Raw genomic sequence first — 16,303 nt, forward strand, 5'->3', positions numbered from 1 at the left:
AATATGCAAGAACTGGCCGAGTGCGGTGGCTCACGCCTGTAATCCCAGCACTTTCGGAGGCTGAGGCAGGCAGATCACCTGAGGTAAGGAGTTCGAGACCAGCCTGACCAACATGGTGAAACCCCATCTCTACTAAAATTACAAAAATTAGCTGGGTGTAGTGGCAGGTGCCTGTAATCCCAGCTACTCGGGAGGCTGAGGCAGAAGAATTGCTTGAATTCGGGAGGTGGAGGTTGGCAGTGAGCTGCCATTGCATTCCAGCCTGGGAGACAAGAGCGAGACTTCATCTCAAAAAAAAAAAAAAAAAAAAAAAAGGCAAAAACTGCAAAAGATCACCTTTTTTGTGATACACAATTTATTGGAGATGAACTGCCCCACAGAGATGATGAGCATCACAGCATTTTAAGTGGATACTCATAACACTTAAGCTCACTACAATAGCAACAGGAGGTGGCTGCTAAATTATTACAGTAGTACAGTATGTTCTTCAGTTAATTTTATGCAGTTATGGTTTACTCCATCTCTACATTTACATTTCTCTCAACTAAATGGTACAATGTACAGGCTATGTGCATGTTTTGATAAATTTAAATTTTTGTAATAGATTTATATATATTTTATGGCATTTAATGGAGTAGACCAGTATCTACATATTTTATGCATTCATATCATTTTGTTAATTTTCTCAATTATTTCTAGGCTACATGGTTTGCCTGAGTTTTTTCAATTTGTTTCAAACCTCAATTTTCCAAGATATTGAAAAAAGTCTGTGTATCAGTGGACCTGCACAGTTCAAACCCATGTTGTTCAGGGGTCAACTGTCTTCACTGTCACCATCCTAGACTAGGCCTTCATTACATCTCAGCAAAGCTACTATAGTATGACTGCTGTTCATTGCTGGCTCCAGTCCATCCCACACACTAGTCTCCTATCAACCTTTCTAAAATACACCTCTAAACTTTGAATGACTGACAGTAGCACATGAATACAACTCACACTCTTATACCTGCCTGTTTACATAAAATGGCCCCAGTCTTCCTTTACAGCCTTATCTCACACCACTTCTGTTTCATACTCAGGGAACTCCTTGTTTCTCACGTACCAATGCTGTGCTCATTTACTTTTTCTCATGCTTTGCACTAGCCAAGATGCCCTCTTCTTCTGGTCTGTCCTTGTGACATGGTTAAGGTTTGTCTTAAATTACAAATAGTACTTTTTCATGTGATTCTTTAACTATAAAATTATTTCTACTCCCTCTGAACATCTGAACACTTAACTGCCACTCATTTAATTCACCATTTTACCAACATAGAAAATCCATTTCATGTTTGATAGAAAAATAGTATCTTTATCAGCTTCTGTTCAGAAACGAAGAAGTCAGTAAAAAGCATTTAGCGTTAATATTTGTTTGCAAAGCTCATAAGCTGAGGCAGTACTTCCTATAAAAATGGTGCACAATAAACATTTCTGCTAGGAGTAGATGCATTCCAGTGATGTACTTTCAATGTCATAACTTTGTTACTAGAAATAAAAATTAAATAAAAGGATGTATACTCAACGATGTTAAAACTTCTGATGCACTATGCCCTTTCCCCTCTATAATAAAGTTTGAGTCATTGTGTGTGGTTTTTTGTTGTTATTGTTTTCTCAGTAGCCTTAAGACTATGCAGCCACAGCTCAGTCCATTTTCATTCTGGGAGATTCCCTCAGCTGGGACATCTCTTACAAGAAACCTGTTTCTGAATGAATGTTTCAAGCCTTTTCAACCACCAAAACCAGCACCAAGAACAGGTCTTTACCAAGACTGTTTTTATTTAAAATATACTTGGAATAGATGACTATTAATCTCAGCATTTTCCTATCACTTTTAAAATTTTATACTATGTACTTTGTATTACATAGTACAGTACTTAGTTTCAGTAAGACATGGAAAATTTGACATTTTAACCACCTTAAAGTGTACAATTCAGTGACATTTATTATAGTATATTTACAATGATGTGCAACCATCACCACTAATTCATCAAAATTAAAAAAATGTTTAAGCCAGATTTAGCAGTGAGGGGCTATATACCAACTTTAATGACACTCATGTTAATAAGTTCTGATAACCCACTACCATCAGATCAACCGTAATTCATCCAATTTTCATAATCCTAAAAGGAATCCCCATGCGCATTTAGCGGTCACTCCCTCTTCACCTGTCTCCCTAGTTCCTGATAACTAATTGGCTTTGTCACTGTGGATTTGCCTATTTGGGGTATTTCATATAAATGGAATCATGTGGCTGGCTTCTTCCACTTAGCATGTTTTTAGCGTTCACTCACATTTATTCAGTATGTATCAGTGCCTCATTTATTTTCATGGCGGAATATTTCATTATATGGATGTATTTTACTTATCCATTCATCAGCTGATAGACATTTGGTTGTTTCTACCTTTTGGCTTTTGTAAGTAGTGCTTCTATGAATACTTGTATACAGGTTTTTGTTTGAATGCCTATTTCTAATTCTTTTGGGTGATATAGACTAGATGATGAATCAACTAAAAACGTGGCAGCAGCTCTACCTTTTTAGCTTTTTTGGGCCTCATTTCACTTTACAGAAGGTAGCGTATGTATAACTTAGTGATTCTCAAACAGTATGCACAAAAATCACCTGGGAAGCCTTTTTAAAGATGCAGATTGCTGAATCTCATGTCCAAAGAGTCCAATTCAGTAGGTCTGGAACCTAGGGATTTTTATTTTTTCAACGAGAACTGAATCTGATGGAGGCAGTCTTCCCACACTTGAGGAACTTTGGTAACTGACTGCTCATTCTCAATGGAAATCAAACAGGCAAAGGGCACTAAAAAAAGTAAAATGTCGCTTTCCTAATTATCAACTTTCAAAAAACCCTGAAACTTGGATGATAGACATTATGGTACAATACATTTGCTAGGGGAAAAACTGTCTATAGTAGCACCACCTTCTTCCTTTGAATGGGAAAAGTTTGACCAAGAAGGAACATAAAGTATTAGCAGCAAAATACTCTTGAACCAGCTATCATCCCCAAGACTCCCACTATAAACATGTTAGCAACAGTGATAAACGCTGCCTTACAGCAACTTTTGGCTGTAAAAATCTAACCAATTCAGTCTGCTTTTTGATATTTGGTTTTTAATAGTCTTGTTCAAGTAAGAAACTAGCTGCTAGTTGGACTGAACCTGTTCTGAAAAGACATGGAAGATTTATTATAAGCACACAATTGCTTAATGTGAGACTTACTGAAAAACAAAAATCACATTACCTCCCAGCTTAAGGCTTCATTTCCTAAAAAGCTGACGTGATTTATTTTTAGAACCAACCCCCTGGAAGGTGATTCTGATTTGAAGTATTCTAACTGATGTTAGACCTTAAAAACACAAGACCGTCTTGAGTATTAACTGTCTTTAATTAACCATATTTTATAGAAGCTCAAAACACCCGAATATTTATCCTTTATATGAATAAACAAAAGCCCTATGAATTACAATATGCAGAACACTATATAAAAGAATTGCGATAAAAATTACATTGGGATATTTTCAGCTGTAGCTTCCTCTGAATTGGACAGCATCTGTCTGAATGCAAATTCTTCTTTGTGATAATCTAAACTTAGTGTAAGTACAAATCACAGAAGAAATTAAAGTTTTCATCTTTAATGAAATGACTTTGGAAATAACGTACATTTCCATGACACCAATACTACAGTTTTCGGAGTCACAGTAAGATACACAGAATTACATCCGTAATTAATAAGAATGCCAACATGTCAAGCAGTAATTTGTTACATGGCAAACAAAATCAAGAAAGCAACCATCAAACAAAAGAGACCCATAGCTTCAGACAAGGCAAATCCCAGGATAGCATATGAGAACAGCTGCTGCTTCAGCGAAGGGTTTCTAAAAGAGACCACATATGACTGTTACTTTGAAATAATAGTTTCGACATGTTTGGTAAACGTTAAAGAATCAGATTACTAGTGTGGGGATTTTTGTAAACTGAAAAGTCTGCTGGAAGAGTATTTGCCTAGATCTCTCTTATACTAGTCTCCTCAATTCTGATATGGTGTAAAGGTAGGGGGCTGTCTCTCAACATAAATGGTTACTTTTCATTCATTTTGATGGGTTCTGACATTCTTATCCCTCTGAAAATATGGTCTATACCTTTTAAGATCTGACAGTTTAGGTCTTAAATAAAATAAATTGATTCTTTTACGGAATGTGCTCTAATAACTTTATTCCCCAAATAGTTTAACAATTAGGAATGCAGACTCTTACGTCAGATGTAGTTAAAATTCATTTTCTGACATTTACTAGCTATGACCTGGGCAAGTAATGTGACCTCTGTGTCTCTAGACCTTCATAGGTGTTATTCTCATAATACCTCAAATGCTGTTATGAGAATTAAGTGAGATAATGCATACAAAGCCGTTTAAATGTAATGCAAGACACAGAGTAAGCACTTAATGCAAAGTAGCTATTATTTCAGTAGCTAAGTTTCCAACTATTGCAAGCATGCTCTTAAACTTACTTATTTAGGGATAGAAATGATTACCTGGCATAACCAATGATAAGGCTGCCAAAGACTGTTCCAATACCAGCACCAGAGCCAGCCACTCCTACTGTTGCAGCACCTGCACCAATAAATTTGGCAGCAGTATCAATGTCTCTGCTGATTGCACTGGTCTGAAACTCCCTTTGGATTAGCTGAGACACACCATTCTGGGCCCCATTAAATACCGTAGAGCCCTAGAAAACAGAAAATAAAGGTAAAGGTCTATCAGTAATCACAGGTAGCTATTTTAATTAAGTACCATACTGTCAAAATGATAACTACTTTTTTACTTTGTAGCTGAGTGTAAAGAGGCAAATCAAGAGCTTAGAATAATCTCACTCTCGCAGAATAGGGATAACAATATCTACATCTTAAAAGCGTGTTGAAAATTAAGAAACAACATATATAAATATGCTTTTAGAGTAGGGTTTTTTGTTTTGTTTTTTTTTAAAGAGAGGGTCTCACCTGGTTTGTCACCCAGGCTGGAGTGCAGTACAGTGTGGTGTGATCATAGCTCACTATAGGCTCGAACTCCTGGGGTCAAGCAATCCTCCCGCCTTGGCCTCCCACAGTGCTAGGAACACAGGTGTGAGCCATCGCATCCAGCCCAATAGAGCAGATTTTTCAATAACTGTAGCTATTATAATTTTAAATATAGGCAACTTAAATCGATAGACTTGAATATAAGTACTACAGTATTTCTTGGTCAAGTTTTGGATAGAGAAATTTCTCTACTTGGCTCATCTAGTTTTTTGGATAAAAGGGTGGAAAAGAATTGCCCTCAAACTCTTATTAATCAAGTTTTTTTCCTTCACTCTAATCAAAACCCTACCCTTACTTGGTAGTGTTACCTAATTTCAATTATTGCTACTATTACCTCTCCAGTCCTAGCCTCTGGTCGAGATAACACTGATGCAGAAATTGGTCTGTATGCAACTCTGGATCCAGCTCGGATCTATTAATGATAAAAAAAAAAAAAAAAAAAGAATTCCAATATTAAGAAAGAATACAGGTAAGATTTCAATGACTTTTCTGGTACCATGAATTCCAAAAAAGCAAGCAGTAAAAACGAATCAGAGACTTCTGAGTTGACTGTTCGCTGTTTGGTCATTTTTAACACATGAAGCAATTTTAATAACGTTTCATGCTAATGAAATTGTAAAGTTTGCTACCTTAAATAAAATTTCTAATAACAATTAATTACAAAGAGAGTAAGAAATGCTTTTGACATTTCCATTATTGTAGCGCCATAAGTCAAGTCAGAAAAAAGCAATAAATACCACACATTCTTTGGCAATTTTAAGTGGACCAACAAGTATATTAGTAGTGTCACTATAAACATTCATCACTCAAAATAGCCCAGCAGTTAATATAAGCCCTGACCATTTCAAAGATATTTCTATATGACCATTAATCATAAAAAAAGGTGTCTAAAAAAGGAACTTAAGCAATTCTACATCAGTTTAAGAATAATCTGTGAAATATCTGACCATAAGGACATATTCCGGTCCAACTTCTCTGCCCTTGAGTGTCTACTAAACTAAGGTCACAGAAAAACCCTTCAGAACCAAGATCTGATTCTCTAAGACAAATCCTCCAGATTTAGACTCACTTAAAGCCTGCAAAATTGTTATGAAAATAATACTCCAGAGGCAGGAAGAAAGACTCTGGGCTCGTTCCCCCACCACCTTCTTCCGCCCCCACACGGAAAGGCAAAGTCCCTCCCTCTGCAGCAACGAGTTTGACCTACAGACAGGCACTGGAAAGCGCTGCTGAGGTGAAATAGGCCTCAGCGGCCCCCTACATCCTCTGCAGTACTCCAGGCTTCGCGGTCGACCCCAATCCAACAGAGAAGCTGATAGGAGGTGGGGGAAAGGGCCGCTCGGGTCTAAGGACAGGAGAGTTTGACCTACACCGAGTGAGGCCTGTCAGCTAGGCCTCGGCTGCTCTGCCTCGCCCTAGTGGCGAGGAGAAGGCTGAGATGCCCTAAGATTAGGAAGAAAGGAAGAAAATGGCAATGGGTTAATGGGTGAGGACACAGTCGTTCCCGGAGGGCGGTGTGCCCCGCCCGAGGGTTGCCCCATTCAACAACGTGGACGCTCCAGGACAAGCGGCCCAGCCCTCATTCCCCCCGGCCCTGCCTGGGCTACGCACCAGAGCGGGCGTGCAGGCGAGCTTGGCGCAGGCGAACATCTTACACTCTTCGGGACCGCGCGGCTGGAGATACTGGGTGACAGGTGACGTGGGCTCCTCTCCCTCTTCCTCTCTGCGGAGGCAAAGAGGCTTAAGGTCAAGTGCCCTCCAGGGGCCTGTCCTTCCCACCCAGGCCCCGCAGGCTCCCGTGCACGCCGTCAGTTTGGGCCCCGTGCCCAGTGAGGCGCCGGCACAATGAATGGGTCCCTATTGGGCGCCGCTCCGCCCTGACCAGGCCGGGCTCCCTGTGCCCTCCACTTACCTTCCCGAGAGGTGGCGGCGGCACCGGCGGCGGCAGAGGTCGAAGTAATGGGACTGAGCGCGCAAGCGCGGTCCAGCTCTTATTCGTGCCGCAGCACCCGGATGAAGAAGGCGGGGTTTCGGGTGCACCAAGGGAGATACTCAAGGTCACTTTGTAACAACTTTATTGGCAACTAGCCGGGAAGGACAACGACAACCACCTGGTGACTGGGCAGGCAGTAAGTGGTAAGAGGGAGACAAAAAGAAAAACTGTAGACTAGCCCCGGCAGAGAGGACTAAATAGATTAACTTTTGATACGAGTTGGCTGCAGGATAGTGGGTCTTTTTCTTCACGTTGTAAGATTTGGCCTTTTATCAGTTGCTACTTCTCTGTAGTAGAAGTTGACTTTGCTGGTCATTCTCTTCCTCTGTGAAATAGGACTGTGGCTGGCGGGAGGAAAGAAGGGTCATTCACTACTTAACAGGAAACTAGGGTCCCCAGCAAAGCGAAGATATTTATTTCAAGGAACCTGGAAAATGGTTCCAGAAGTATGGCTAATCCTTCAGGTGAAAGAGGACCTGACCTAGAAGTACTGGTGGAGCCATAAGCAAATGAGTAGATCTAAGAGCTTTGTCATCTGGGACACAAAATTGCCCCTGGGTAAAGTGAGGGTGCTCAACTTGTCTTCTAGCTCTAAGATTGGAAGATTTAAGGGATTGTAATGTATTTCATGTAGGGCTTGAGACTAAAAAAAAGTCTGAGTATTCTCAAAACCTACTCAATTTTAACACCTGTTTTTGTTAAGTTTGAACAAATTATCTTCTTCAGAGGAATGCAGAAGTATCTCAGAAAAATGACTCTGACTGAACTTCTGGTCTTTTTAGATCCTTGAATTATGTAAATTTTATTTAGTAATTCTAACAAATGGCTAATGGAAGTGATATCAACACGTCAACATAAAAGATCTATGAATCTAGAATGCCCTGCTAAGAAGATGGCTGGGGACTGAACTCCAGCCCACTCTGCCTAGAGCCCTGGCATGAGACAACATCAACCCAGAGGATCAGCTTTTTACTTGTTAGCACAAAGGTGCAGTATTATCTAGCAGCAACGCTGGGGAGAAGCCCTCAGAACTAACACTTGAAAAATGAGTAAGACTTTGTCACTAATCCAACTTCAAATGCACATGGTTCAAAATTACAAAAATACTAATAATTTTAGGCTCAATCGTTAGCTGGAAAATAGAGATAATTCACATGTACAGTTCAACAAGCAATTATTCATATAGTTTCTCAAGTACTCAATTCTAACCTGAAGAACATGGTGTCCTGTGGTGTCTGCAGTAGAATAAACAATAAAGCCCTGTACTTCAATAATATATCCTCTAGGGGGAAAAATTAACACGGTGAAACCCCGTCTCTACCAAAAAACAAAAAACAAAAAACAAAAAATTAGCTGGGCGTGGTGGCCCGCCCCTGTGGTCCCAGCTACTCTGGAAGCTGCGGCAGGAGAATAGCGTGAACCCGGGAGGCGGAGCTTGCAGTGAGCCGAGGTCGCGCCATTGCACTCCAGTCTGGGCGACAGAGCAAGAGTCCATCTCAAAAAAAGAAAGAGGCGAGTGAAGGCCGGGCGCGGTAGTTCACGCCTGTAATTCCAGCACTTTGGGAGGCCGGGGCGGACGGATCACGAGGTCAGGAGACGGAGACCATGCTGGCTAACACAGTGAAACCCCGTCTCTACTAAAAATACAAAAAATTAGCCAAGCGTGGTGACAGGTGCCTGTAGTCCCAGTACTCAGGAGGCTGAGACAGGAGAATGGTGTGAACCTGGGAGTCGGAGGTTGCAGTGAGACGAGATCACGCTACTGCACTCCAGCCTGGGCAACAGAGCGAGACTCTCTATCTCAAAAAAAAAAAAAAAAAAAAAAAAAAAAGGGGAGTGAATTGGAGTAACACCAACCCGTGTTGATTGAGGGTGGATATTTGCACTGAGGAAATTTGAAGGAAAAAAGTACCTTATGAGAGGACTAAAGTGAGGCCCTAAAGATGAACAGGGAACTCCCTGAGAAGTATCTAATCCTTTCTTTGTTTTTTCATGGACAGTGGGGAAAATCGTAGTAAGTTATGACATCATAATTTGGCAATATCTGATAAGACTGGGTGATGATGATAGTCTGAGTGATGATGGCAGGATGAAGATAGGAATCTGATAGTAAAGAGAAATATGACAGATCACTCCCAAATATAGCCCTGTCCAGAAACCACCTGGACAGAAAAAAGGCCGGAGAAAGAGAATTGAGGTGTCCAACACATATGAGTGAGGCATTCTTGGATCTCTAGCTCTCGCCAAGCCTTCCCAACACCACGAGGAACAGAAATGAGCCATCCAAATGAGCTTTACCCAAATTCCTGACCCACAGTGTCAAGAGCAATCAAAGGGTTGTCGTTTGGGTCTTTTCGCTATCTTTTCGTGCTGCCACAATGGTGCACATGAATGTCCTGCCTGATGCTCTCAAGGGCATCAACAATGCCGAAAGGAGAGGCAAACGCCAGGTTCTTACTAAGCTGTGCTCCAACATCATCATCCGGTTTCTCATTGTGATGGGGAAGTATGGTTACATTGGCGAATTTGAGATCATTGATGATCACAGAACTGGGAAAAATTGTTGTGATCACAGGCAGGCTAAACAAGTGTTAAGTTATCAGTCCCAGATTTGATGTGCAACTCAAACATCTGGAAAAATGTCAGAATAATCTGCTTCTATCCCTCTAGTTTGGTTTCATTGTACTGACAACCTCAGCTGGTATCATGGACCATGAAGAAGCCAGAAGAAAACACACAGGAGGGGAAATCCTGGGATTCTTTTTTTTAGCGATGTAATACATATTCACAAATAAAATGCCTCATGGACTCTGGTACTAAAAGAAAAAAAAAGAAACGTTGTCATTTGAAGCTATTACGTTTTAAGGTTGTTTATTATGAAGTGCTAATATCTATTTAGTAATAAATAACTAAAACAGGAAACACTGTCTGCTAAATATTCACTACTTCTTTGAGATCCATGTGGAGGTAGCAGCATCTCTTTTTTTTTGAGACAAGGTCTTGCTCTATCATCCAAGCTGGAGTGCAGTGGTTCAACCATAGCTCACTGCAGCTTTGATCTCCCAGGCTCAAACAATCCTCCCACCTCAGTCTTCTGAGTAGCTGGGACTACAGGCATGCACCACCACACCTGCTAATTTTTAAATTTTTTATTGAGTCAGGATCTCCCTATGTTGCCCAGGCTGGTCTCCAACTCCTAGGCTTAAACTATCCATCTCAGCCTCCCAAAGAGCTGGGGTTACAGGAATGAGCCACCACATCCATCCAGTAGCAGCATCTTAAAATGGGGAATTTCAGTTTAAAATTCCAAGTGTAGCTCATAGCAAACCAGATAGAAAGAAGCCCAGGTCTTGGTTACTAACTCCCTTTCCTTGAAGTATTGAGGTATAGTAGGATTGTTATCATTAACTTTAGTGAGGTAATTCCAAGTGACCACATGGAAAGATATTTAAATTATCTACTTTTGAACATTTTAGGCCAGGCATGCTGGCTCCGGCCTGTAATACGAGCACTTTGGGAGGTCAAGGTGGGTGGATCACTTGAGTTTAGGAGTTTGAGACCAGCCTGGCAACATAGCAAAACCCCATCTACAAAAAATACAAAAATTAGCTGGGCATGATGGTGTACACCTGTAGTCCCAGCTACTTGAGAGGCTGAGGCAGGAGGATCCCTTGAGCCTGGGAGGTGGAGGTTGCAGTGAGACAAAATTACACCACTGTACTCCAGACTGGGTGATGGAAATGACACCCTGTCTTAAAAGTTTTTTTAAAAAACATTAATAGCCTGCAAAAGTTTCACCAGCCTTCTCGTGCTGGTGTTATAAAAAAAAATTGTTGAAATGAAAATCAGAAATATAAGTTTAAAATATTCCGGGCTGTTATATTTAGTTTTTCTTACAAAAGCTTTTGTGTCTTATTATTGGCTTTGATTTGTTATCAATTTCTCTTTGGAAAAAAAAAAAAAAGCTTCTGAACCTGCACTAGTTTTATAGGACATTCAATTGAGGTTAGCTCAAATCAATACTATGCCCTTTCTTTGAACATTGTGAGGACACAGGGAAAAGGTAAGAGTTTGCAATATAATTGGGGCATATGAGAAATTGGACTGATATATATATAAAATTAGAGAAAAATACAAATTACTACACATTCCAGGACAAAGTTGTGTGGAAATTGCATTAGAAAAGAGACTGTCCTGGTTAGAAAGTAACTTACTGAAGAGAAACTTGAGCTAGGACTTGAAAGATGGCATGATTCGGATAGAAAAGATTTCTAGGTATCTCTTAAATAGATCCTAACACTCCTAGATCTACCAACTAACTACCTACTCTGCTAATCAATTTCTAGTGTAGAAAATTTTGTCCTTAAACTTCATCTTTTACTGTTCTACAAATTATTTAACCACTTTAATGACATCTAGTATACTGGACTAGAATATTTACTAAACAGGCCACAAATAATTTAGTAAGAAACTAAGAGTAAATGTATGTCTCCATGTCCTCCTTAGGTCTAGGCTAAACTTTATAAACGAGTTACATGAAAACAATGTCCTAATAAAATAAATGTTATTCCGTCCTTCTTTTCTGGTAAGATATGCTAGTTATTGAGGAAAAAACAATTGTATGTCATAGTGTATAATTAATATAAAAAGACTACTTACATGAAAAGAAAATGAACAAGTATATGGAAATGAAATAAAATCCCTCTGCTAATTCTTGCCCATCTCAAATGTAAGTAATTTTCTAATTTTTCAATTTGTGGCAGACACAGCTAGTTGCCTATCCAACATCCATTCTCTCCTTTTTTTCTTACTTACAGAGATCTGTCCCCAGTTTGAAAAATGCTGAGCTTCTCAGATTCCCTTATGATTAGGAATGGTCAATGACATGTGAGTTGAAGTTACTTGGTGATGCCCCTAAGAATGTGCAGAAAAGGGATAGATTCAAAGGGAATCATTCTTTCTTTTCCATTACCTTTTTTTTTTTTTTTTTCTTTCTGGAATACAGATCTAATGTCTGGATGGGAGGCAGCAATATTACAACTACAAGCACAAAAGTCACACGTTAAGGATGGAGAATCTGGAAAGTAGGAACCTGAATTTTTCACTTTTTTTTGGAGTAAGCAGCCCTTAATTGCCTATTTATGGAGTTCATGTCACATGAAAAAAATAAATCTCTATTTGGCTAAGTCACTGAAGCCAGTTTCTGTTATATGCAGCTAAACACAACCCAAACTAATAGATAATTTTGTAGACTTACATCTCTGAAGATCTTTGGCCTTTGGGCTGTGATTACAGCTGAAGTGCCCCTTCTCCCCCCAAATTTACATTAATTTACATCTGTCTTTTCTTCCTTATTTGATGGTATGGTATGTCTGCTAGGGACCAATCAGTAGACAAAAAAAATACCTGTGATTTGAACAGGGAAAATTTAACATAAAAAAAACGATTAACCAGTGAAAGATGCCTAAAAGGAGCAGAGTGGACTCTAAGGGGTCCAGTGGTACTCCTGTAGGCATGGCTACTAACCCTGGCTGAAGAAGAACGTACAAGAAGAAGGAACCTGAGAAATTTAGAGGAGAATGTGTGACTGCCACAAGAATGTGTAGTCCACCTGTGCTGAAGAAACTTGCTGGAAGCATGGGCCGTAACTGAATTGTGAGGACTGTAGAGGTGAATACTACTAGGCCCTGCCTGCAAACCAATCCACTGACTCCACACAAAAAAGTCTACCAGAAGAAGAATGTCAAGTCCTTTCCTCTGCTCTGGCCTCCCAGTGTCTCTCCATCATCTTCTATTGGCAGAACCTATCATTTTACCATTGCCAAAGCAGAAATTTGGCAGGGTCCAGCTTACAGGGTCCAGCTCCAGAATAACAAAGCAAGGGAAAAAAAGATGGATTTGTAGCTGAGAAGTCATAAGTTATAAGTCAATAACTTAAGAAGTCATAAGTTAATAACTAGCACAGGTAGTAAGATTCTCAACGGCAGGCATTATGTCTAATGCATGCTATGTCTCTCATAGCACCTAACAGAGTGTTAAACATAGTAGTCACTCAATAAATGTTTTCTTGATAATAAATAGTATGTATGAAATGATTGGCAATAATTTTATTATCCTTTTTTATTTGTAATTTATGTGGGTACACAGTAGGTGTATATATTTATGGGGTACATGAGATATTTTGGGACAGGCATGCAATGTGTAATAATCACATCATAGGGTATTGGCTACCCATCCCCTCAAGCATTTATCCTTTGTGTTACAAACAATCGTATTACACCTGTTTACCTATTTTATTTAATTTTATTTTTATTTTTATTTTTTTATTTTTTTGAGATGGAGTCTCGCTCTGTCACCAGGCTGGAGTGCAGTCTGTCACCAGGCTGGAGTGCAGTGGCACAATCTCGGCTCACTGCACCCTCCACCTCCAGGGTGCAAGCGATTCTCCTGCCTCAGCCTCCCGAGTAGATGGGACTATAGGCGCGTGCCACCATGCCGGGCTAATTTTTTGTACTTTTAGTAGAGATGGGCTTTCATCATGTTAGCCAAGATGGTCTTGATCTCCTGACCTCAGGTGAGCCGGCTTCAGCCTCCCAAAGTGCTGGGATTACAGGCGTGAGCCACTGCGCCCAGCCCGTTTACCTATTTTAAAATGTACGATTAAATTATTATTGACTATAGTCACCATGTTGTGCTATTAAATACTAGGTCTTATTCATTCTTTTTATTTTTATTTTTATTTATTTATTTATTTTTTTTTTTTTTTGAGACGGAGTCTAGCTCTGTCGCCCAGGCTGGAGTGCAGCGGCCGGATCTCAGCTCACTGCAAGGTCCTCCTCCCAGGTTCACGCCATTCTCCTGCCTCAGCCTCCTGAGTAGCTGGGACTACAGGCGCCCACCACCTCGCCCGGCTAGTTTTTTTAAATTTTTTAGTAGAGACAGGGTTTCACCAGGTTAGCCAGGATGGTCTCCATCTCTTGACCTCGTGATCCGCCTGTCTCGGCCTCCCAAAGTGCTGGGATTACAGGCTTGAGCCACCACGCCGGCCTCATTCTTTTTATTTTTCACTTTTTGTACCCATTAACCATCCCCCCTTTTCTCCTACCCCCACCCTCCACTACCCTTCCTGTCCTCTGGTAACCATCCTTTCATTTTCTATCTCCATGAGTGCAATTGTCTTGATTTTTTTATTCCACAGGTAAGTGAGAACAAGCAATGTTTATCCTTTTGTTCCTGGCTTATTTCATTTGACATAATGTCCTCCAGTTCCATCCATGTTGTTGCAAATGTCAGAATCTGATTTTTTGTTATGGCTGAATAGTACTTCATTGTGTATAATTACCACATTTTCTTCATCCATTCATCTGCTGATGGACACTTAGAGGCCACTTCCAAATTTTGGCTGTTGTGTGAACAGTGTTGCAGTAAACATGGGAGTGTATATATATCTTTGACATACTGATTTCCTTTCTCGTGGGTATATATCCAGTAGTTTGCTGGATCATATGGGGGCTCTATTTTTAGTTTTTTGAGGAACCTCTAAACTGTTCTCCGTAGTGGTTGTACTAATTTACATTCCTACCAACAGTGTACGAAGGTTCCCTTTCCTTCACATCCTTGAGAGCATTTTTTATGGCCTGTTTTTTGGATAAAAGCCATTTTAACTGGGGTGAGATGATATCTCATTGTAGTTTTGATTTACATTTCTCTGATGACCAGTGATGTTTAGCACCTTTTCATATACCTGTTTGTCATTTGTATATCTTCTTTTGATATCTTCAAATCTTTGGTCCATTTTAAAATCAGATTATTATATATTTTTTCCTATAAAGTTGTTTGACTTCCTTATATATTCTGGTCATTAATCTCTTGTCAGATGGGTAGTTTGCACATATTTTCTCCCATTCTGTGGGTTGTCTCTTCACTTTGATCGTTTCCTTTACTGTGCAGAAGCTTTTTAACTTGATGTGATTCCATTTGTCCATCTTTGCTTTGGTTGCCTGTGCTTGTGGGGTATTACTCAAGAAATTTTTGCCCAGACCAATGCCCTGGAGAGTTTTCTCAATATTTTCTTGCAGTAGTTTCATAGTTTGACATCTTAGATTTAAGTTGTCTTTAATCCATTTTGATTTGATTTTTATGTAAGGCAAGAGATAGGGATCAATTTCAGTCTTCTTCATATGGATATCCAGTTTTCCCAGCACCATAATTATTCTTCTCTTTTAGCTAAGATGTGTGTCTCTTGAGAAAAATTAGGATTGCCTCCAGTATTTCTTTTGAATATTGCAAAATTCAAACAAAGAACCCAAGGAATATTTTAAAATTGGTGGTATGAGTTTAAAATACTTGGACATTTTTGTGTGTCTATGAAGGATTCTGTGTTTATACTCTCATGTGCCTAAAGAATTCATCAAAAAACCCAAAACATTAAAGCCCTTTATGTATCCATTGCATGATATAATAAATATTGGCAGGAATGGAACATAGGTTGAGGAAGAACTAGGCCCTACATTGAGTTGTCAGGTAGGAATGTTTGTTTGCAGTCATCTTTTCACTTCTTCTTTTGATATTTTTGGTCCATTCCCAGGCCACTTACTCTCTCTTTGGACACCTGGCATCTTTATGGTGTCTCCTGACTATATAAGACTCTTTAAGGTAGCACCTACTAAAGCCATCTCTCTCTAGACCATGTCCAGCTCCAGAATTTTTACCCATGTAAAATCTTGATCTCCTAAGTGCTTGTTTCAGCAGCACATATAGCAACATTTTAATGATATAGAGAAGATTAGCATGGCTCCTATGCAAGGACAACACATAAATCCATCAAGTATTCCCTATTTTTATAGTATGCTATCATTTATCTCAGAAGTGAAGAGAGATATATGATTTTATCTAAGACATGAAGAGAATTACAAATTTATTTCTTATATTTAAAAAATAGAAGGTTCATAGTCACCTGTGGGGGAAGGAATAGGTCAGAGGGAATAAAACTAGAAGCTGGGCTGGGTGCGGTGGCTCACGCCTGTAATCCCAGCACTTTGGGAGAATCTGGTAGGTGGATAACAAGGTCAAGAGATCGAGACCATCCTGGCCAACATGGTGAAACGCCCTCTCTACAAAAAATACAAAAATTAGCTGGGCATGGTGGTGCGCACCTGTAGTCCCAGCTACTTGGGAGGCTGAGGCAGGAG

At 39.9% G+C, this 16,303-nt stretch overlaps 1 protein-coding gene, 1 non-coding gene and 1 pseudogene across 2 annotated transcripts; 2 read left to right on the forward strand and 1 right to left on the reverse strand.

Moving 5' to 3' along the window:
* Positions 1 to 3,662: 3,662 nt before the first annotated feature.
* ATP5MC3 (ATP synthase membrane subunit c locus 3) lies at positions 3,663 to 7,138 on the reverse strand. Its single transcript, XM_007965420.3, has 5 exons — positions 7,032 to 7,138; positions 6,731 to 6,842; positions 5,454 to 5,531; positions 4,577 to 4,770; positions 3,663 to 3,921 (listed from the first exon to the last, which is right to left on the reverse strand). The coding sequence occupies exons 2-5, from the start codon at positions 6,767 to 6,769 to the stop codon at positions 3,807 to 3,809; spliced, it is 426 nt and encodes a 141-aa protein (XP_007963611.1). The 5' UTR covers positions 6,770 to 6,842; positions 7,032 to 7,138; the 3' UTR covers positions 3,663 to 3,806.
* Positions 7,139 to 7,203: 65 nt separating this feature from the next.
* On the forward strand, positions 7,204 to 13,396 carry LOC119625336 (small ribosomal subunit protein uS8-like; annotated as a pseudogene).
* A 2,451-nt stretch (positions 13,397 to 15,847) lies between these two features.
* Positions 15,848 to 15,954, forward strand: LOC119625419 (U6 spliceosomal RNA). The gene has a single exon (XR_005241624.1). It is a non-coding gene; the product is annotated as a U6 spliceosomal RNA (small nuclear RNA).
* Positions 15,955 to 16,303: the final 349 nt, after the last annotated feature.

The sequence above is a fragment of the Chlorocebus sabaeus genome, chromosome 10 (genome assembly GCF_047675955.1).
Source record: "Chlorocebus sabaeus isolate Y175 chromosome 10, mChlSab1.0.hap1, whole genome shotgun sequence".
NCBI lineage: Eukaryota > Metazoa > Chordata > Mammalia > Primates > Cercopithecidae > Chlorocebus > Chlorocebus sabaeus.